The sequence below is a fragment of the Bufo bufo genome, chromosome 3 (genome assembly GCF_905171765.1).
Source record: "Bufo bufo chromosome 3, aBufBuf1.1, whole genome shotgun sequence".
In the NCBI taxonomy this organism is placed as follows: Eukaryota; Metazoa; Chordata; class Amphibia; order Anura; family Bufonidae; genus Bufo; species Bufo bufo.
Genome location: NC_053391.1, coordinates 685,006,278 through 685,027,871, shown reverse-complemented (window position 1 = coordinate 685,027,871; position 21,594 = coordinate 685,006,278). Strand labels below are relative to the sequence as shown.

Sequence of the window (21,594 nt, the reverse complement as noted above, 5' to 3'; positions counted from 1 at the left end):
CTCCTATGTACATGAATATAACTACTATAATACTGCTTCTATGTACAAGAATATAACTACTATAATACTGCCCCTATGTACAAGAATATAACTACTATAATACTGCTCCTATGTACAAGAATATAACTACTATAATACTGCCTCCTATGTACAAGAATATAACTACTATAATACTGCCTCCTATGTACAAGAATATAACTACTATAATACTGCTCTTATGTACAAGAATATAACTACTATAATACTGCCTCCTATGTACAAGAATATAACTACTATAATACTGCTCCTAAGTACAAGAATATAACTACTATAATACTGCCTCCTATGTACAAGAATATAACTACTATAATACTGCCTCCTATCTACAAGAATATTACTACTATAATACTGCCTCCTATGTACAAGAATATAACTACTATAATACTGCTCCTATGTACAAGAATATAATTACTATAATACTGCTCCTATGTACAAGAATATAATTACTATAATACTGCTCCTATGTACAAGAATATAACTACTATAATACTGCTCCTATGTACAAGAATATAACTACTATAATACTGCTCCTATGTACAATAATATAACTACTATAATACTGCTCCTATGTACAAGAATATAACTACTATAATACTGCTCCTATGTACAAGAATATAACTACTATAATACTGCCTCCTATATACAAGAATATAACTACTATAATACTGCTCCTATGTACAAGAATATAACTACTATAATACTGCCTCCTATGTACAAGAATATAACTACTATAATACTGCCCCTATGTACAAGAATATAACTACTATAATACTGCTCCTATGTACAAGAATATAACTACTATAATACTGCTCCTATGTACAAGAATATAACTACTATAATACTGCTCCTATGTACAAGAATATAACTACTATAATACTGCTCCTATGTACAAGAATATAACTACTATAATACTGCTCTTATGTACAAGAATATAACTACTATAATACTGCTCTTATGTACAAGAATATAACTACTATAATACTGCCTCCTATGTACAAGAATATAACTACTGTAATACTGCCTCCTATGTACAAGAATATAACTACTATAATACTGCCTCCTATGTACAAGAATATAACTACTATAATACTGCTCCTATGTACAAGAATATAACTACTATAATACTGCTCCTATGTACAAGAATATAACTACTATAATACTGCTTCCTATGTACAAGAATATAACTACTATAATACTGCCTCCTATGTACAAGAATATAACTACTATAATACTGCCTCCTATGTACAAGAATATAACTACTATAATACTGCTCCTATGTACAAGAATATAACTACTATAATACTGCCTCCTATGTACAAGAATATAACTACTATAATACTGCCTCCTATGTACAAGAATATAACTACTATAATACTGCTCCTATGTACAAGACTATAACTACTATAATACTGCTCCTATGTACAAGAATATAACTACTATAATACTGCTCCTATGTACAAGAATATACTATAATACTGCAGGGTTTGGTGTACAGTACACATGGGGTTCGGCAGTCTTTTAGACACATGTAAGGGGATCTTCTTCATGGATGATTGGTCGGTGACTTTTCCCAGGGAGGTTCTGTCACATCTTCTCCTCTGGGTAGTTTATGGATGTCACATGACAGGAGGAGTAGGAGAATCGGTTACGTATGTATACTTTGATGTGGTTACTATGTGGTCAGTGACCAGTGAAGTGGCTGTGCACGCACCGTGGCGTTCCTGGGGGAGAGAGGGACCCTGAGATAATGGTACATTTAGATACACAGTATCACCACACACTGAGGGAGATTTGCTACAGTTTGTTGTGGTTTTGACACTTTTTATCTCTTGCCTCAACATTTTTGGAAAGCATCTAGTAGAAGCGGTGTAGCTGGGCGGCATGCGCCATTAATGTGTGTGTACACAGCCGTAAAGTGACGCAAGGTTAGAGGGGGTCAGATGATATAATGGTCACCGGTTCTGTCTCCTGCAGATCACCAAGCTGAAGGCAGAAGCTCGTCTGGACCTCCTGAGGCAGATCGGGGTATCTGTGGACACGTGGTTAAAGAGCGCCATGAACCAGGTGATGGAGGAGCTGGAGAACGAGCGATGGGCCAGTCTGCCCACCATGATCAACAATGGATCCTCTCACCTGGTACAGTCCCTACTGACATCTAATGAGAAGAACATCAGCTCTGAGGGCACCCATCACCTAGAAGTATATAACAATGCATATAAGGGAAGGGTGCACTTTAAGAAACAGATCTATATGAGTTACAGTGTGTCTTCATACTGCAGTCACATCCAAAGCTGCATTCGCAAGTCTCACAGAGAGCTGGTTCAAAGTACAGTGCTTTCCCCTACATGTCCCCATATTCTAAACAGCAGAGTATATGCTTGCTTTTAGTGAATGGAAACATTCTTGTTTACATCCAGAGATTGAAAACCTGTCCCGACCTACTACTCCTCGCAGCTGAGGGGTTGTTACAGTTGTTTCCTGTCTACACTTTGTTAGTGTATCAGTCCAGGCTGGAGAATTGTATTGTGTATACAAATGTGACAAACTCTTCACTGTGAGAAGCATTGGGTCACGGCAGGTTTTCAGCTTTTGTGTGTTAACAATATATGTCCACATTCACTGATTGCAAGCAGAGTTCTTGAAAATAGTGAGAAAGCTTCCGCCCCATTATCCAGAGCACAGAGCCAAAACAAAGGCAATTGTGTTATCCTGTATTATACTCCAGAGCTGCACTCACTATTCTGCTGGTGCAGTCACTGTGTATATACATTAACTTATCCTGTACTGATCCTGAGTTACATCCTGTAATATACTCCAGAGCTGCACTCACTATTCTGCTGGTGCAGTCACTGTGTACATACATTACATTACTTATCCTGTACTGATCCTGAGTTACATCCTGTATTATACTCCAGAGCTGCACTCACTATTCTGCTGGTGCAGTCACTGTGTACATACATTACATTACTTATCCTGTACCGATCCTGAGTTACATCCTGTATTATACTCCAGAGCTGCACTCACTATTCTGCTGGTGCAGTCACTGTGTATATACATTAACTTATCCTGTACTGATCCTGAGTTACATCCTGTAATATACTCCAGAGCTGCACTCACTATTCTGCTGGTGCAGTCACTGTGTACATACATTACTTATCCTGTAGTGATCCTGAGTTACATCCTGTATTATACTCCAGAGCTGCACTCACTATTCTGCTGGTGCAGTCACTGTGTACATACATTACATTACTTATCCTGTACTGATCCTGAATTACATCCTATATTCTACTGCAGAGCTGCACTCCGTATTCTGCTGGTGGAGTCACTGTATACATACTTAATTATCCTGTACATTACTCCAGAGCTGTATGCATGCAATGGGGGACACTTATCAGGACTGACGTTCTCATCCACCTTTCTGGTTCGCTCTGCGCTGGAGTACGACGCGCCTAATTTAAGAGGCAGATATCGTACCTCTGGGCTGGCAAAGAATTGAGCTGTAACTTACAGCAGTTTCTGTCATAGGCTCCGCCCGTTCTCGCTAACCCCCGCTCCTAATTTCTCAGCACTTGAGAAGCCGCAAATTATGAGGTGCACAATAATTCTTGACTTTTTTTTTTTACTACCACAATACTGGCATAAAATATTGAATAAATGCCCCCCAAAGAATTATTCTATACCCCCCACCATGTATCTCTTCCATGTGTCTAACCTATATTTTCAGATAATAGTCTGTTACCGTGGAGACGCATAGATCTGCAAAAATTCTGTATACACAAAAATATAGGGATATTCAATTCTCTATGCAAGGTTGCTTCATTTTTCTATTTTAGATGGTCTGCAAACAAAAAAAAAGTGTGTAGAAAACTAAACCCCCATTAACATGATCTATAAAGTAACCCAGCAGGCGGTCTCGCCGATCGGTAGTCTCCGAATCTTCTGGTTCTCAGTCTATTATCGGCGATTCTGCCGTCCTCCATCACCTCCACCATTGCAGTTGTGTAAGGTTCCTTGGCTTCCATGGGGTGTTACTGCCTACTGAAAAGTTGACCATACCCATGTGAAGGACCCAATGGAAGGCCATCCTAAACCTGAGTATATGGTAACTGCTACTTGTGTCTTGTAAGTCTCATGACACAAAGGGATCGCAACGTCTGTCCCCTCTTTTGAAATCAATAGAAATGTTGGACGATGGCCATCCAGTCTCATGGGGTGTGGGCTGACTCACGCCTGGCAAAGTCAACTTTAATGGTTGTCCGTTATGGGAGACTTTCAACATTATGTCAGAAGATCTTAATGGTTGGGAAACCATGAGCGGAGGTCTCTACAGACGCCCAGATATAGAAGGCAGTAGCTGTGGAGGTCTACCGAGTGTTGTACCCCTTTGGGTTTCATTGACTTGTGAGTGAAGAGCCCATAGAAATCGAGAAGGGCACCATTGGTCGGGCTCACAATACTCTGTAAAGTCCATAAAAGTCAATGGGGCATGACCTAGAGAGGTCCTAGAGATCTGTGGAGGTTCAAGTTCTTCTGATGACTCAGAACTTCAAGGGCAATTGTTTTAATGATTGCATTTGACTCATTTTGGGCTAAAACTCATTGAAGCCTTGTTACTGATCTCCTGACCTAATAGACACACATCATCAAACTGATAAGAATATGGCTTAGATGATTGTTTATGGGGTCAGGAGATCAGAGAAGGCAGATTTTCCACCCCCCACCATATCTCAAAAACAGCTGAAAATTCTTAATAAAGACCAATTGGAAAAATGATTTCTAGGCCAAATTGAGTAAAATGCAATCTCAAAAAAAAAATTGCCCCGAAGGTGCCCATAGCCTTTAAAGGTCCTCATGCCCTTCAGTTATAGGAAGCATTATCAGCCATGACTTTTGCTTTGACCATTGGGGGATAGGCTGACGTGAGGGCCGATATTCCCAAAGTGGAATGTATCGGCCCCATCTTCTATACTGGTTGCTTTAAGCTTCTGGTCCCAAAAGCTTCCTGTAACGGATCTCTTACCGGTCACATGTCCACTGATGTCTTCTCAGGTGGCAGACTGGCAGTTGGACCACCTTGGGGTCCAGTGGGGACGAGAAAGCAGCCTCAGGAGTCTTGTATCTAGTCTTCTGTCATGTTCTCTGCAGGCTGGATCTCCTCCTGGTCTTTGAGTTTCTTGTTCTGTCTGTTACTTATTTTGTTTGTGGTTTGCCTTTCTCGCTTTTCCCCAAATAAATTTGAGCGTCTCAGCAGCTGCATATTTCTGGGATTAACACGAGACGTGACATTAGAAATCTCCGAGAATGTCAGAGTCTACGGCCAAGGTGAAGAAAGCGGCGCACAAGATGAATTTGTGAAGCCAACAGTGTGTGCTAGAAATTTTGAAAAACTCATGCAACACTCAAAATTTACCAAATCACCAATGCAGAATGGGTATATGGGGGTCATGGTCATCAGGTCATGCGGAGGCAAGTTCATGGAGAGGGAGGTTCTAGCCTCAGTTGGCCGCCATACTTTTCAGCAGGGCTCACCTCTCAGTAGGCACAGGGGGCAAACAGAGGTGGATGGGAAATGGCCTCAGGGGGTCTCCTCCACCCATGTATGAGGATGAGAAAGAAAAGAAACTCCAGACATCGCTGTCCTGTGATGATAGTGGGGTCTTATCATAAAGCTCCATGTTGACAGTTTCCCAGAGTTAAGGATGGAGGGGGGCTCTTCATTACACCTCCTCCTATCTCCATACATGTAGGCTACCAGCCAGTGGACAAACCTTAAAGGGGTATTCCGGTTGCATTAAGTTATCAACTATTCACACTCTTAGATCAGTGACGGTTTAACCGCTGGGACCCCCACCGATCACAAGTTCTGGAGATGGCGAAGTACAGCACTCGGCTATCTCCAGGACTCCCATAGACTTGAATGAGGCGACTGGTCATTTCAGGGGAGCTGCAGGGGGTATGGGGACTCCGTTCTTGTGATTGCCTGTAGGACCCCCACCGATCTAAAAGTTATCCCCTATCCTGTAGATAGAAGATAATTTAGTGTAACCAGAATACCCCTTTAAATCTGGAACCAGTGAATCAGTGGGACCTGCCAAGTGTCGGATTACCAGACATTCCTGATTATCAGATGGCTGTAAAAAGTGAATGTTTTTGTTACTTCCTCATTCTGCTTGTAAAATTCCAATTTATTTATTCCAATTATTTAAATTCAGTGATGGGAGAAAAGATCCGGATTATCAGATTTTTTGCTGGATTATAGGAATGATCTGTTCTTTTGTGTTATATTTCATTGTATTGTATTGTATTACAGTGGACTCTACTGTATTAGTACATAGTACATTGCATCATATTCTTTTATTATATTATATTACAGTGGATTATATTAGTTTATTATAATACAGTACTGTGTATATTACATTGTATTATACAGTATTAGTACATTGTATTATATTGTAATGTTTTCTCCTATTTGCTCATACTTGGATTTTTCTTCTCTTGTGTTCAGGGGAACGCGGACTTGGACAGAGATGACGGTGAGGAGCTCGAGGACAGTATGGACGCTTTTGATGACAGCAGCTCCAGTCCTTCAGGAACATTGAGGAATTATCCTCTGACTTGTAAAGTCATCTACTCTTACCAGGTCTGTGCATGTACAGGGCTCCCCCGAACTGAAACGCTGAGGTGGGGGGTGAACATAGCATAGAGTCCATGCTGCTGCTGGATAGAGGGGGGGCCCAGCCCTGGTAGGTCCCGTCCCCAGGTCCTGTGCAGGACCCCCCGCTCTAGTGGAACTGTGCTGTTGTGTACACATTTCCCAGCCACGCCAAGCCTTGCACATGATGATTCTTCTCTATTTACATCCAAAGTATGTACCGAATTCTGCAGGTTTCCTGTTCCATTGCACGATGATGGGGCTAAGCAGTTATGTCACACGTCTGAAGCTCAACACGCTTCTGCTTTGGGTGTGAATGGAGAAGAATTCACGTCATTAGAAATCGGCATGGGATATCGTTATAAAAGCGTGGGTCCTCTTTAAGATTTACAATGTTTTCTGTGATAGAGGAAACGAGATTTATTTTTATTTTTTTTAATCGGTCCTACTAGACGGTAGGGAGAGGCTGATAACAAGATGGCGACATGAGCAGGAAACAAGGCAGATAAGCACCTCAGTATAAAGACCTCTCCTCTGTGTCTTGCAGGCGTCTCAGCCGGACGAGCTGACCATAGAGGACCATGAGATGCTGGAAGTAATAGAAGACGGAGATATGGAAGACTGGGTCAAGGTACGCTCAGTCGTTACTGAGATTTATTTTTTATTATAAGCAGATTGGTGTACGCAGCAGTATTAGAGCTTAGGTTGAGCATCTGCAGCACCTTACCTCCACCATCCTCAAGTTAGGCAGTCATTGATATGGAGGTAAGAAGGTGAAATGAACCTCAGATGCTCATCAGACAGTAGGTTTTTATTTTATTTTTTGCTCTGCAGCGTTTATTATCCTCTGAGTTAAGTCCAATGTCAATCATTTACTCCAACAAAATAATCTTATTGTAGAAAGTTCAATTTATTGCATGAAAAGTTTTTTTTTTTGTAACTTTTTGATTCTCACTAGTGTTGAGCGAACTTGTGTTTTAACTTCGGCATCTAAAGTTCGGGTTATCAAAAAGTATCCAGTTATGGATTCTAAATTCCGTTATGGTCCGTGGTAGCGGAATCCATAACGGGATTCTTCGATAACCCGAACTTAAAACACAAGTGCGCTCAACACTTATTCTCACGATATAAAATGGTTCCCGTTTGCACTCGTTGTCTAGTAGCTCGTTGCCGCCTCTTCTGCTTTCTTGACTTGGCCATTTAGAGAGAAACACTTCAGCTACGTATTGGAGAAGCATTCTTGAGAATCTGGTGGAAGGTTGGATGGACCCAGTAGCTTTTAAAGGGTCACTAACTTTTCAAAAATCATAGAGGCATCAAAAGTTCCGCAGCGAGGAGAGAGCGTGTTATGTACTCGCTACTTTCCCCTCGTCCTGGGAATCTGTTGGGGTCTCGGCACTCGCACCCCCAATCAGTCTCTGACATATCAAATGTTCTTTGAAAAGTTATTGATCCGTTAAGGTCCTAGGTTGAGCCACCTAACTTGGCGTTATAAAGGATTACCCTATTCTCGTCAGACAGAGTTGTTTTTTTTTTTTTTTTGATATTTTTTTATCCTGTGAGTTAAGTACATGAGGGACCGTAAAATATTTCCCACAATATAAATTATCCATTTATTGTGGGATAGTCAACTTTGTTTAAAAAAAAATTTTTGTAACTTTTTGATCCCTATAATATTAAATGTTACCATTAGCACTCGATGCCCAGAAGTTCTCTGCCACCTCCACTGCGTTTTTTTGGCTTGACCATATTAGAGAAACATTTGAGCTACATATAGGAGAACCACTCGTGTAAAATCTAATGGAAGGTTGGGTGGACCCAGTGTTTGAACCACCTAACCTAGGATTACACCTATACTTGTCTCATGTTTGGACTGGTGACCTGAGGACCTCCCATCTTAGACACATTGGAAGCTGTGACCCACTGAAGAGGTCTTCTACATATATATATATATATATATATATGTGTGTGTGGTGCTGCCCAGGGACTTATTCTCTTTCAGTGATGCTCTTCTCTGTTTCCAACCAGGCAAGAAATAAATCGGGCCAGGTGGGCTACGTCCCTGAAAAGTATCTCCAGTTTCCTACATCAAACAGCCTCCTGAGTATGCTGCAGTCACTGGCCGCCCTAGACAACCGCTCTCACACGTCCAGTAATTCGAACGACGCCGAGATGGCCTCTGGGAGCATAAACGGTGACACAAGCGGTAACTACATCATCCGACTAATCTTCAGCTTACCCTTATATACTGCCAAGGAAAGGTTTAAATGTAATCTCCTAGCGGCGAGTCCCCATGGGTGAAAAGGAGGAGTTAAGATACACCCATGGTGCCTTAGGGTATTGAGTCTGATACACAAACTATTTATTTCTTAGTAGGATTTAATCACTGGGCTGCTTTGGGTTTTGAAGTGTATCTCTACTTTTGGGGTATGGCACCCGTATAGCTATACGTCTTGTGGGGGTTGGGCTATTAAAGTAATACAAAACTGCCTATAAACAACACAGAATAGGGAGACCTGCAAGAGCACAGAAGACGAGGGGAAAGTTTTGAGAGTGGAGACCATATTTACCGGACAGAACACTGGACATTTTTGAATATGGCACCTTACTTTAATATCATTTTACTAAATTTTACATTTTAAAGTGTTTTTAGGATGACCATATCGGGACAGAGGTGTATTATGTCACAAAATAAAAGTGGCAGCTAATTCCAAAAACATCACCACCCATGTTTACAGGCTGTGTGCGGTATTGCAGCTCAGACGCACCGAGCTGCAATACCAGACATGAACAGATGAAATATGTAGGCACGTTGATGGGTGAATCCTCCTCCAAGAAGTAGTCATTTTTAACATTTTTCTTCCCCCTCCCCGTTTTCTCCTCCTCCTCCGCAGTGTGTTTTGTGAAAGCACTTTACGATTACGACGGCCAAACGGAAGACGAGCTGTCGTTCCCGGAAGGAGCCATCATCCGAATCTTGAACAAGGAGAATCAGGACGATGACGGATTCTGGGAAGGGGAGTTCAACGGTCGCATCGGCGTTTTCCCGTCCGTGCTGGTGGAGGAGCTGAGCGGGTCAGAGAATGGCGACACTCACTGGATGGAAGACATTCAGGTACAAGAAGAGAAGCTTCATTGATGTATGGGGCAGAATTTTATTTATTTATTTATTTTTAATAAGAAAAACAAAAAATAAAGATATAAAATGTATCCTTTTTTTCAACCACAGGTGTCCCCCTCCCCGATGCCGCAGAATTCTCTCCCACCACTCCCGCTCTATGACCAGCCCCCAACCAGCCCCATATTCAGTCCGGACAAGAGGAGCTCCCTATATTTCCCACGGTCCCCATCTTCTGTGACCGGTAAGCCTTAGCTGTAATTTATTTATTTGTTTATTTTTATTTATTAAATTTATTTATTACATTTATTTATGTATTAAATTGTTTATTAATTTATTTATTTGTAATTTTTTATTTATTTTTTTCACAACATTTTACTATGGAATTTTCAATGTAATGTTCAGAAGATTCTTGTAGGGAAGGATGTTGAGTAAAGTGATCCGTACTGTGCGTTATATAAATGTGCAAGGGATATTTTTAGTTTTAATTATATATAATTTTTTTAAATAATTTTTTTCATTTCTACCTTTTTTCTGCATTCTTCCCTCCACATTTCTTGAATATGAAAACAGAAGCATACCTTTTTGTAAAAAGTCAATAATAAACTCAATTTTGGGAATTTTAAAATTATAATTTTTTTTTTTAATCCCTCAATGTTTTTGGCACATATATGAAAAATCTGAACCTTTCTTTTTTTCTCTAGAAAATAATCTAAATCTTGAATCGCCATCCACATCGCAGCCGCCGCGGATCACCACGGACGGTTACCAGAGCAAGTTACGACCGGTAAGTTTTGACTTAAACTTAGAGCATCTGTCAGCAGGACCAACCCTATTAAACCAGGCATACTGCCTGGTAGGGTTGATCATTCTGATGAAAACAATACCTGTCTTGTTAAAATCAATGGGCCCATTCATTAGAAATGAATCCTGCATAGACATGATAAAATTTTGCCTGCAGCCACCACTAGAGGGAGCTCACTGCTTGTACATTTAACACTGTATGCAGTATGCTCCTCAGCTCCCCCTAGTGGTGATTTTAGTTATACTTTTTTTTTTCATATATCTGTTTATACAGGGGGTTCGGAGCACTATATCACAAAAATGGAGCCCTGGCCACTGTAAAGATATGTAATGAATTTAATTAGTACAGATAACATACAGCTGGAAATCCCCTCTAAGGCCCCTTGCAGACGAGCGTGTCCGGATGCATTGCGAATGCGTTCAGTGAAAAATGCACGGAAACTGAATGACTTTGCCTACGGGTGCAATGCAATTTAATGCGTTTTGCACGCGCGTGATAAAAAAACGGAAGGTATGCAAACAACATCTCGTAGCAACCATCCGTGAAAAACGCTTGCTTGTGGAATGCGATGCGATTTTTCACGCAGCCCCATTCACTTTTATAAGGGGCCAGCGTTCCGTGAAAATCGCAGAATATAGAACATGCTGCGCAATGCATTCGCAGCACGCATTACACCCGCGCGGAATACTCGCTCGTGTGAAAGGGGCCTAACACCCAGTGGTCCAGAAATTCTGATAGCCCGGGTTGTGCAAGCTTGACGGGTCTGCCGTATCTGGAAGGTTTTGCCGTCACTCACTGGCTTTGCAATGTTGTACTTTCTGTTCCAGGTGCGAGCCGCCCCGCCTCCCCCAACACAGGCTCACCGGCGCCCCCCAGAGAAGACAGAAGATGTGGAAATTACGTTGGTTTAACAACGGCATCCAGATTCTCTGCCGCAGCCACGGTCCAAATGAGTCATTTGGTCCCTAAACTTTTCTGCACCTTGTGCATATCAAGACCCTGGAGGATGGGAGACGGAGACACGACATATCTGGGACATTTTGTGCCTTTTTTTTTTTTTTTTTAATTGCTGTTTTAATAACTGTGTTCTAGCCTCTCTCATCGGACAATAATGGGGACTAACGTGCAATCCAAGAACGTGTGGGATGAATCGCAGCGGTGCGTTAAGTGTGCCCACCGGAGAACAGAAGGAAAAGTCCTGCCGCCCCTTCAGCTTTGGCAGCTTTGGTTTTTTGGGTTTATTTTTTTATATGCACCCATTTGTAGAATTGCAGTGTTTTTTTTAGGCCATGTTCACATGTGGTGGAATTGCTGCGGACGGTTTCAAAACTGCGTCCACTGCAAGACCTGCATGTTACATGTGTTACAGAAGCATCTGACAGCAGCTTATTCCCCATAGACAGCACATGCATGCTCAGCAGAGCCGAGAATGCATGTGTGGGGATGTCAAATATGTGTGGCCAGTTTTTATAGTGCTGCGAGCTGAATGCAGGAGTATTAAAGGGCAATTTTACTCTTCTGCATCCATGAATTAGGCTAGGACATTTTTTATAATTATAGTCTATGGTGTCGCACTGCGAAGCGACAGTCGCAGAAAAGTCCATCTTGGATGGATTTTTTGCTACTGTCTGGTGGTAACATGTCGCAGTGCGACACCATAGACTATCATTATAAAAATTGGTGCGACAAGTCATCGTGTAGCCCTAGCCTAAATGTAAAAAAACATTTTTTTTACATACGGTAATTTTATAGGTTGAAAAATATTTTTTAAAGATACTTAGAAATTTTCTGTGATATACCCGTATTTTTCGCCCTATAAGACGCACCTAGGTTTTAGAAGAGAACAAGAAGAAAAAAATATTTTCCATTACAACTCAGGTCAGACCAGCAATCAGACCCCCAAAGTTAATCATGCCCCAGATCAGACCCCCAACCTTCAGCCATATATCAGCCCCCATATGTCAGCCATCAGCCCCTATATGTCAGCCATTAGCCCCCAGTGCAAATAAAATAAAAAAAACTCACTTACCGCTCCTGCTCCTGGACGCCACCGCTCCTGCTCCTGGACGCCACCGCTCCTCACCATCGCGATCCTCTTCATCCTGCTGTCGGCTGTGTATAGCGGCGCACAGTGTGAGGTCACAGAGCGCCCTCACGCTGTGCACAGCCGATAGCCAAGCCGAGGACCAGGAAGCGGTGAGTACAGAGCCTTCACCTCTTCCCGGTCCTCCGGTACTAATGAAACGCCTCCATAATGAAAGCGCTTCATTAGTATTCGCCCCATAAGACGCAGGGGCATTTTCCCCTACTTTGGGAGTGCGTCTTATGGGGCGAAAAAGACAGTAATTTTATTTTTAGTTTTTTTTTTTTTTTTTATTCCCAAGCCATCTGCATCAGTGAAAAAGAATTTTTAAAAATTAGATAATATATATTTTCTAAGTATCTTTAAAAAAAAAAAAATGGTTTTTTTTCACCCTATAAAAATATAAATAAAAAAATATATAGAATTTTTTGGGGCCAGAAAAAAATAAAATTACGCATTAAGCAAATTTAAATATATACATATATAATTATGCAGAAATGTGGATGGGTGGGGACATCTTTTAAAAAAAAAAAAATATTTCACAGGCATCTCCGTCCCAATGTTGGCCTTTGCACCGTGTGCCATGAGCAGATTTGTGGTGCGGGTCGTCATGCCATGTGGCCTTCATTGAAGGGTGGAATGTCTCTTTAATAACTAGCGGATTTGGACGGGTGTTCTGATGGTAACCCTACCACTGCTGTGATCCTGCCCTACGGTTGCCCCTAATCTAGGGAGGCCACCAAGAGGTACCTCCCAGCTCCCGCGCAGAGGCCTGTCCTCGTCAAGTCCTCCTATCAGATGTGTTAGTACAGTATATTACTGTGTTCATAGGAATGTGAGAAAAAAAAATTAAAAATCTCGGTTTCTTCAGTGATCTGTATATGGTTAAAAAGTAATCCGTTGACACCCGCCTCCACCGCGCGGATAGCAGCCGGCGTGATGCAGCGCAATATGCCGATTTTGCTACCGCTGTGCCGTGGAGCCGGGTTCTATAAAGGGAATTAAGGGGCTGGTTCCTCTCATTACTACCCCGGAAGACAAAAAAAAATGAAATAAAAAAAAAAAGTTCAAAATGTAGAAAATAAAAAAAATAATAATAAAAAAATTCTATATAGAGAATCTATATAATACGCTGTAAATCCTATAGCTGAGAACCTATCTTCAATAAGTAATCGCCACTAACTGTCGTACTAATATTTACGCAGCGGCTCATCTAGTCATAGGATCGGAGGCGGCATGTTCTGGCATCGCGTTTATCGCCGTTTCCTGTACTGTACAAGGGATTATTGAGGACAGGGCTGAAATATATCACACTTGGCCTCCTGTTGCAGGGAAGTCAACATTTTTATTTTATTTTTTCTCCCCTGGACTGAACCATTATCCGTTTGCTTGGCCACTGATTTTGCATCGAAACCACCAACATGAGTGTAGATCATCAAATATTACCCTGATTCTCAGCATACAGGCATCTCTTGACTGACCCTTTTTCTTAAAAGTCCCTCTCTCTGCCAAGTTGAGTAACATATCAATTCTTTGGTATTTTGCTCCTTTTAAAAAAAATATTCATGTATTCTTCTCCAGTCACTTCTAAAGCTGCTTTCAGAACTCTGCTGGTTGCCCTTGGAAACAGACTGCTGTTTAGCTCCACCCTGCTGTCAGACATGTGACCTAACAGCTGGGCTGTAACTAAGCGACCACAATGCAACGGGAAACCAGCAACATTCTGAATTTTTAGCTTTGGATGTAGAAGGAGAAGAAAATATCAAGGAGAGCTCAGGGGGGGGGGGGGGGGGTCAGTACAAGACTAGTGCGCATGATGGCATCCATTAGATGTGGCCCAAATTGTCAGACAGCGTCTCTGTGAGCTCCCCAGCCCCCCCCCCCCCCTTTCTTGATGTAGAGCTTGGACTCTTCCTGTATTGTCATGTGACCCCTGTCGGCTCCAGTGAATAGCCGTGGCCTCATTTTATATTCCTAAGGAATGTTGTGGCTCCCATTTGACAGTTGAGGGGGTCATTGTGTGAATCTATTTGTACCCCCTTGGTCAGCTATGGTAGAAGAGTGCGTAGACACCCTAATACGTCCTGACAATAGGATCCCTTTAAATGGTAATAGCTGTATAGAATAGTGCACCTCCATATGGCTGGTTTCTAAAATTATAATGGTTCGGGCTTTGTTTTTTGTTTTTTGATGGAGCTCTCAATTTAAAAGAGAGCATGGGCTGCTTGTAGTCACTACTAAGAGGAGCCTACTGGAAACTGTATTCATATTGCAGTGAGCTCCACCTAGTGGTGGCTGCAGGTGAGAGAAGTTTATCTATTTGTTTCTGCAGTGCCATCCCTGTAAGCATAGAAATTTGACCCTGACTACTATCCAGTAAGCTATGAGGCATCACATGCCCCAATGGTAGATCTGATTCTTGCTGATTTTTATTTTATTTTTTTATAGGCTGCGTTCCCATTAGCCTGGTTTTACTTTTTTTATTTTATTTCTTTTGCTGAATTTAGTCTGGCATGGTCTCGCTGATAATGGTCCAGTTTAACAAAAAGGCCGCCTCTTGTGGGCGGAGTCGACCAGTCCATTCTTCAGTCCTAATTTCTTTAATATCTTCAGACTAGTGACGGAAATTTAAAATTTGTAGGAAGTTTCTATTTGTAGCAAAAACGGTTCCTGTCGAAAGAAAAACGGATGAGATTTAACTCCACGATGACGTAATCCTGATGATGATCGCTTTGTAATGAAAATACCGAGCAAGTAATTCAGAAATGATCGGATCATCAGACTTCATCTTACGCAATAATTAATCTGAGAATGTGCTTTTACTTTTTTCCTGTCCGTGTCTTGTCTCGTGTATTATGGAGATTTTATTTAGTAGGAAAGAGAGAATTGTATCCATAGGAATTTGCGCCGTTGTCGGTATTGTTCGCCGTGTAGGCCGCCATCTGCCATATTCTTTGTGCAGATATTTTCGTTGAACTCTGTTCAGATGCTCGTTACTTGTATCTTCTTTGAAGATTCATTTTTATCGCGCCCCCCCCCCCACCCCTTTTTCCCCCGCGAATCCCGGTCTAGCTTCGAGGGGCACATCCCTAATATTTAAAGAAATATTGTAAACAAAAATCATAAAGCTTTTCATGAAAGGCGTACGTGGTAGCCGTATATTTGCTCAGCGCGGGGTGGTTTTCAAGCCCACGGGCTTAAAACAAGCAAATCATGGAGTCGCCATTTTGAGGCGTTTCAGACTTAACAATGGCTGCTCCCATGTGAAGTATGTTAAAATTACATTTAAAAAAATTAAAACACTTCACATATTGTTTTTTTTCTTTTTTTTGGGGGGGGGGGGGGTGGAACAGTACAGGATGGGGGAAGGAGGTTAGTCTGGCCAGTTTTTTCTCCTAGCTGCTAGTTTTATTTAACAAAAAGTTGTACAAAAACAAAAAACTCCTCTTTGTAACTTCATATTGGACATGATTCCATATATCACATGTACAGTGTCAATGCAGAGCAAGCGGGAGGGGGGGGCTTCTTCCGTCTTTGTATTGGCTGTAAAAAGTTTGTATTTATTATGTATAAAAATTGTTGAATAATTAAAAAAAATGTGGATTCTAGAGGAGCGTCCTCGGGTGTGATTTTGGGGGGTTTTGTCCATTGTCTTGTTTTGCCACCAAATGTTTTTGTATGTTATGAGTGTGTGTCTTGGAGGCGCCATTGTATTTGAGGGGCATAAGATCTGTTTATTGGTTGGGAGAAACCCATCCTGTTGTGAAGCCTCCTGAGATACTGATTTTTGGGCAAAAATTGCATTGATACTGAAAACTATGCCTTAAGGAATCCTTGGATAACCCAAGTGAGATCTCAGGTTCCTTACAGAAGTGTCGGTGAACTTTGGCCAGGTTTCGAGGTCTGCTCCACAGAAGAACTTCAAGGTTTTGGCAAATTAAGAGCATATACTTCCGAAGACTCGGACAATTTCAGTTTCAGTGGACTTGTGCTCAGATCGGTGGGCAACCACTAGGACAAGATTACAAGGTCTGTGTCCCCGTATGAACAGAGCGTGCATGTTGTGTCAATCCATTCTCTAGGGGACTTGTGGAAATGATGAATTGGGTTACGTTCTTATCATCGGTAACCTGATCTGGCTGGCTGTTGCTTCAGAGGACAGCCTACCATCAATTCACCAGATTACGCATTGCTAGATACTGCCATTCACCACCGGACATGATGGGATATGGCCACTTTCCTGCATGAGTGCCGCGTTTTAGCCAGATAAAAAAACATGAAACAGCCTGCTGGAACAGGTTACCACTGATGTGAACGTAGCCTAAATGGAGTGTCAGCATGCATATTTGACCTCCTGCTCCATTCATATGGGGGCATGAGACTCTGTAATCCTGATTGGTGGGGTGCCAGCCGTTGGACATCCACAGATCAGATACATCATGTATATTGTGGCTAGGAGGTAAGTTTCCGATCTTGAGATCAACCACTTTAAGGCCCCTTTCACACAGTATTCCGCGCGGATGCGATGCGTGAGGTGAACGCATTGCACCCGCACTGAATCCCGACCCATTCATTTCTATGGGGCTGTTCAGATGAGCGGTGATTTTCACGCATCACTTGTGCATTGTATGAAAATCGCAGCATGCTCTATATTCTGCGTTTTTCACGCAACGCAGGCCCCATAGAAGTGAATGGGGTTGCGTGAAAATCGCAAGCATCCGCAAGCAAGTGCGGATGCGGTGCGATTTTCACGCATGGTTGCTAGGTGACAGTCTATTCACTGTATTATTTTCCCTTATAACATGGTTATAAGGGAAAATAATAGCATTCTGAATACAGAATGCTTAGTAGGTGATCAATTGAGGGTTAAAAAAAAATTAAAAAATTATCTCACCTTCTCCTCTCGTTCGCGTAGTCCCCGGTCTCTTCTTTACTTCTCAAAAGATGAACTATCGGCTAGGACCTGTGGTGACGTCAGATCACATGCTCCAATCACATGGTCCATCACCACGGTAAATAAAATAAAAATCTACACAACACCGATCCCAAGCCCGAACTTCTGTGAAGAATTTCGGGTTTGGGTACCAAACATGCGGGATTTTTCTCACGCGAGTGCAAAACGCATTACAATGTTTTGCACTCGCGCGGAAAAATCGCGGGTGTTCCCGCAACGCACCCGCACATTTTCCCGCAACGCCCGTGTGAAAGAGGCCTAAGGGGTTCCAAATGGGTTCAGGAGACTCAACCAAGGTCATCTTCTAACAAGTGTCTGTGGCGATCCAGAAGATTATTTTTAGGTTGGATATCTCCTTTAAGATAAAATGAACAGTGGAAGATCAAGGTTATTGGGGATGGCATCTGAACCGACTTTCCACAAAAACGACATAATACTCATGTATATAAGCAAAACTTCGTGGCACTCTGCCGTCCGTTTGCCGCTGGAAGTCTGGTTCCCACCCCGTTTCGGTGAAGATATCAAAAACTCCAGCAATTGCGTTGCAAAACAAGGAATACTTTAACTGGTATTTGCGGCTGTGTACAGTTTTTGACGTTTCGGCCACACATTGGAAGGCGCCTTCCAGATAGTGCGAATGCACTAATTATCCCGACGCCCGCATCCTGTGCATCTACCCTTACAAGCGGCAGAAGTCTGATGAAGGCCAATGTGTGGCCGAAACGTCAAAAACTGTACACAGCCGCAAATACCAATTAAAGTATTCCTTATAATACTCATGTAGTCATCAATCTGTGTGTTGGACATCTCGCTAGAAGAGCTATGATGGGTTATTTTGACCTTGTAAGTTGGGATCCAGTATCATAATCTTCAAAAAAACACGACCCACCCATTCCAAAACTATAGGCGTTAAAGGGATGTTCTGGCCTCTATATTTTGATAACCTATCATCAGGCTTGGTAATTCATGAGATTGGTGAGGCACTGGCAACCAGCACCCCGAACAATCAGCTGTTGGAAACAATGGACAGAGCCAGACGCAGAAGGCTCCAACCATTGGGTAGTGGCCATGCTGGCATACTGCAGCTCAGCTACCATTCCCTTGAATGTTGGATGGGGTTTAGGTCAAGAGTTCCTCCACACTAAACTTGTCACCCAAAGTCTTCTGGGAGCTTCTTGTGTGCACATCATTCCATTGGGCTCTCCGTTTTCTTGTGCTGATGTCTCTTCCAAAGGCAGTTTGTAGTCTGTAGTGAGTGATTCAACAGAGGATAGGTGATTTTTACGTACCATGGGGAACCCCTCCTTGAGTTTGTGAGGTCTACATCTTTGTGGCTGAGCTTGAAACTCCTAGAACTTAGATTCCTGGGGCAGATCTAACAGATCAAAAAATTCCCCAGTTGAATTGTAGCACAGGTGGTGTCTTATGTCAGTGCCATGGTTTACACAGTATGACCCTTACTACTACTGTCTGTCTATGGAGATAACATGGCTGTGTGTTTGACTGTATGCCAAAACACCTAAATGCAATCATCAGGATGGAGGTTCACATACTTTTGGACAGGTAGTTTATTATATGATGGCTCAGGAGACCAGAGGATGTCCATTATGTGATTAGAACAAGTTGTTACCTGTAGCCCTCGGCCTCTTATTCATCCCTACATGAAAAATTTAGTGATCCCACGAGTTTACATTCTCTCTCTCTACAAAACAAAAGAATTCTTTACAAGATCTCCGCAGCCCCCGGCAAGTTGTCAGATGAGGGTTATGGAGCATGTGTAAATGACCTCATGTATGAGTTGTCAGCTATAGATGCCAAAGTCATCCCACGCAATAACCTGAGTTCTAGGAGAAGGTGGACAGATGTGGAAAGAAAAGGGCTATAGTCATCCTACTGAGAATGGGGGTAGGAGTGTTGATATATGGCCAATGTGACAGCCCCCATAGGGTTGTCACCAGCATTTTCCAGATTTCTGCATAATCCATCTGCTTAGGAAAACACACAAACCCCTACACTCCAGTTCTTCCGAGCTTGTTTCCATTAGCTGTGATGTGACACCATGTCTTTGGAGAACGCTTACTAAGAGCATCTCTCGCTCTGGAGGACCTGTTCTGCCCTGCAGTTCAAAGACAACCCATTCTTATGAATGGACACAATGTAATACCTCATTTCCCCTGCAGTGGCACTACAGGAAAACTGAATACCTACAGCCAGGTTTCCCCATAGATCACTGGTGGTCCCAACAGGAGGAACCTATGTGATCAGCTTAATGTCAAGAGGCCTTTTTAAAATATAAAAAAGTAGGGCTTGTCAATCAGTTAAGAAAACTTGGTGGCCATATTGACTTTGCCCAGGAAAGAATAGTAATTTTGCTTTAAAGGGGTATTCCGGTTAAAGAAAGTTATAAAGCTATCCTGTGGCTATCTCCCATAGAAATCCTACCAGACGCTCCATCCATTTCAGGGGGGGGCTCCACATTGTATGAGGCCCCCGTTCTTGTAATCTGTGGGGGTCCCAGTTGTAGGACCCCCACCAATCTGATAGTTCTCCTCTATCCTGTGGATAGAGGAGAACTTTTTATAACCGGAATACCCCTTTAACCCACCAACACCCTACATAGGGATCAGACCTAACATAGAAACATAGAATGTGTCGGCAGATAAGAACCATTTGGCCCATCTAGTCTGCCCAATATACTGAATACTATGGATAGCCCCCGGCCCTATCTTATATGAAGGATGGCCTTATGCCTATCCCATGCATGCTTAAACCCCTTCACTGTATTTGCAGCTACCACTTCTGCAGGAAGTCTATTCCATGCATCCACTACTCTCTCAGTAAAGTAATACTTCCTGATATTACTTTTAAACCTTTGCCCCTCTAATTTAAAACTGTGTCCTCTTGTGGTAGTTTTTCTTCTTTTAAATATGCTCTCCTCCTTTACCGAGTTGATTCCCTTTATGTATTTAAAAGTTTCTATCATATCCCCTCTGTCTCTTCTTTCTTCCAAGCTATACATATTAAGGTCCTTTAACCTTTCCTGGTAAGTTTTATCCTGCAATCCATGTACTAGTTTAGTAGCTCTTCTCTGAACTCTCTCTAGAGTATCTATATCCTTCTGGAGATATGGTCTCCAGTACTGCGCACAATACTCCAAGTGAGGTCTCACCAGTGTTCTGTACAGCGGCATAAGCACTTCACTCTTTCTACTGCTTATACCTCTCCCAATACATCCAAGCATTCTGCTGGCATTTCGTGCTTCTCTATTACATTGTCTTCCCACCTTTAAGTCTTCTGAAATAATTACTCCTAAATCCCTTTCCTCAGATACTGAGGTCAGGACTGTGTCAAATATTCTATATTCTGCCCTTGGGTTTTTACGCCCCAGGTGCATTATCTTGCACTTATCCACATTAAATTTCAGTTTCCAGAGTTCTGACCATTCTTCTAGTTTTCCTAAATCCTTTTCCATTTGGCGTTTCCCTCCAGGAACATCAACCCTGTTACATATCTTTGTGTCATCAGCAAAAAGACAAACCTTACCAGCGAGGCCTTTTGCAATATCACTTATGAAGATATTAAACAAAATCGGTCCCAGTACAGATCCCTGAGGTACCCCACTGGTAACATGACCTTGTTTTGAATGTTCTCCATTGACTACAACCCTCTGTTGTCTGTCACTCAGCCACTGCCTAATCCACTCAACAATATGGGAGTCCATGCTCAATGACTGCAGTTTATTGATAAGTCTTCTATGTGGGACAGTGTCAAAAGCCTTACTAAAATCTAGATATGCGATGTCTACTGCACCTCCACCGTCTATTATTTTATTCACCCAGTCAAAAAAATCTATAAGATTTGTTTGACATGATCTCCCTGAAGTAAACCCATGTTGTTTTTCATCTTGCAATCCATGGGATTTTAGATGTTCCACAATCCTATC

At 42.1% G+C, this 21,594-nt stretch overlaps 1 protein-coding gene across 5 annotated transcripts in view; it reads left to right on the top strand.

The window, feature by feature from the left end:
* The window catches only part of FCHSD2 (FCH and double SH3 domains 2), a 114,900-nt gene extending 102,749 nt beyond the window's left edge, over positions 1 to 12,151 (top strand). For 4 of the 5 annotated variants that reach the window (XM_040426481.1, XM_040426478.1, XM_040426479.1 and 1 more), the window contains 8 exons: positions 2,014 to 2,175; positions 6,545 to 6,679; positions 7,239 to 7,322; positions 8,720 to 8,897; positions 9,586 to 9,806; positions 9,921 to 10,053; positions 10,514 to 10,596; positions 11,442 to 12,151. In XM_040426481.1, the coding sequence (XP_040282415.1) occupies positions 2,014 to 2,175; positions 6,545 to 6,679; positions 7,239 to 7,322; positions 8,720 to 8,897; positions 9,586 to 9,806; positions 9,921 to 10,053; positions 10,514 to 10,596; positions 11,442 to 11,525 (1,080 nt within the window). In that variant the 3' untranslated portion in view covers positions 11,526 to 12,151. The remainder of the gene's footprint in view (positions 1 to 2,013; positions 2,176 to 6,544; positions 6,680 to 7,238; positions 7,323 to 8,719; positions 8,898 to 9,585; positions 9,807 to 9,920; positions 10,054 to 10,513; positions 10,597 to 11,441) is intronic. The other variant, XM_040426480.1, reaches the window with a different exon arrangement.
* Positions 12,152 to 21,594: the final 9,443 nt, after the last annotated feature.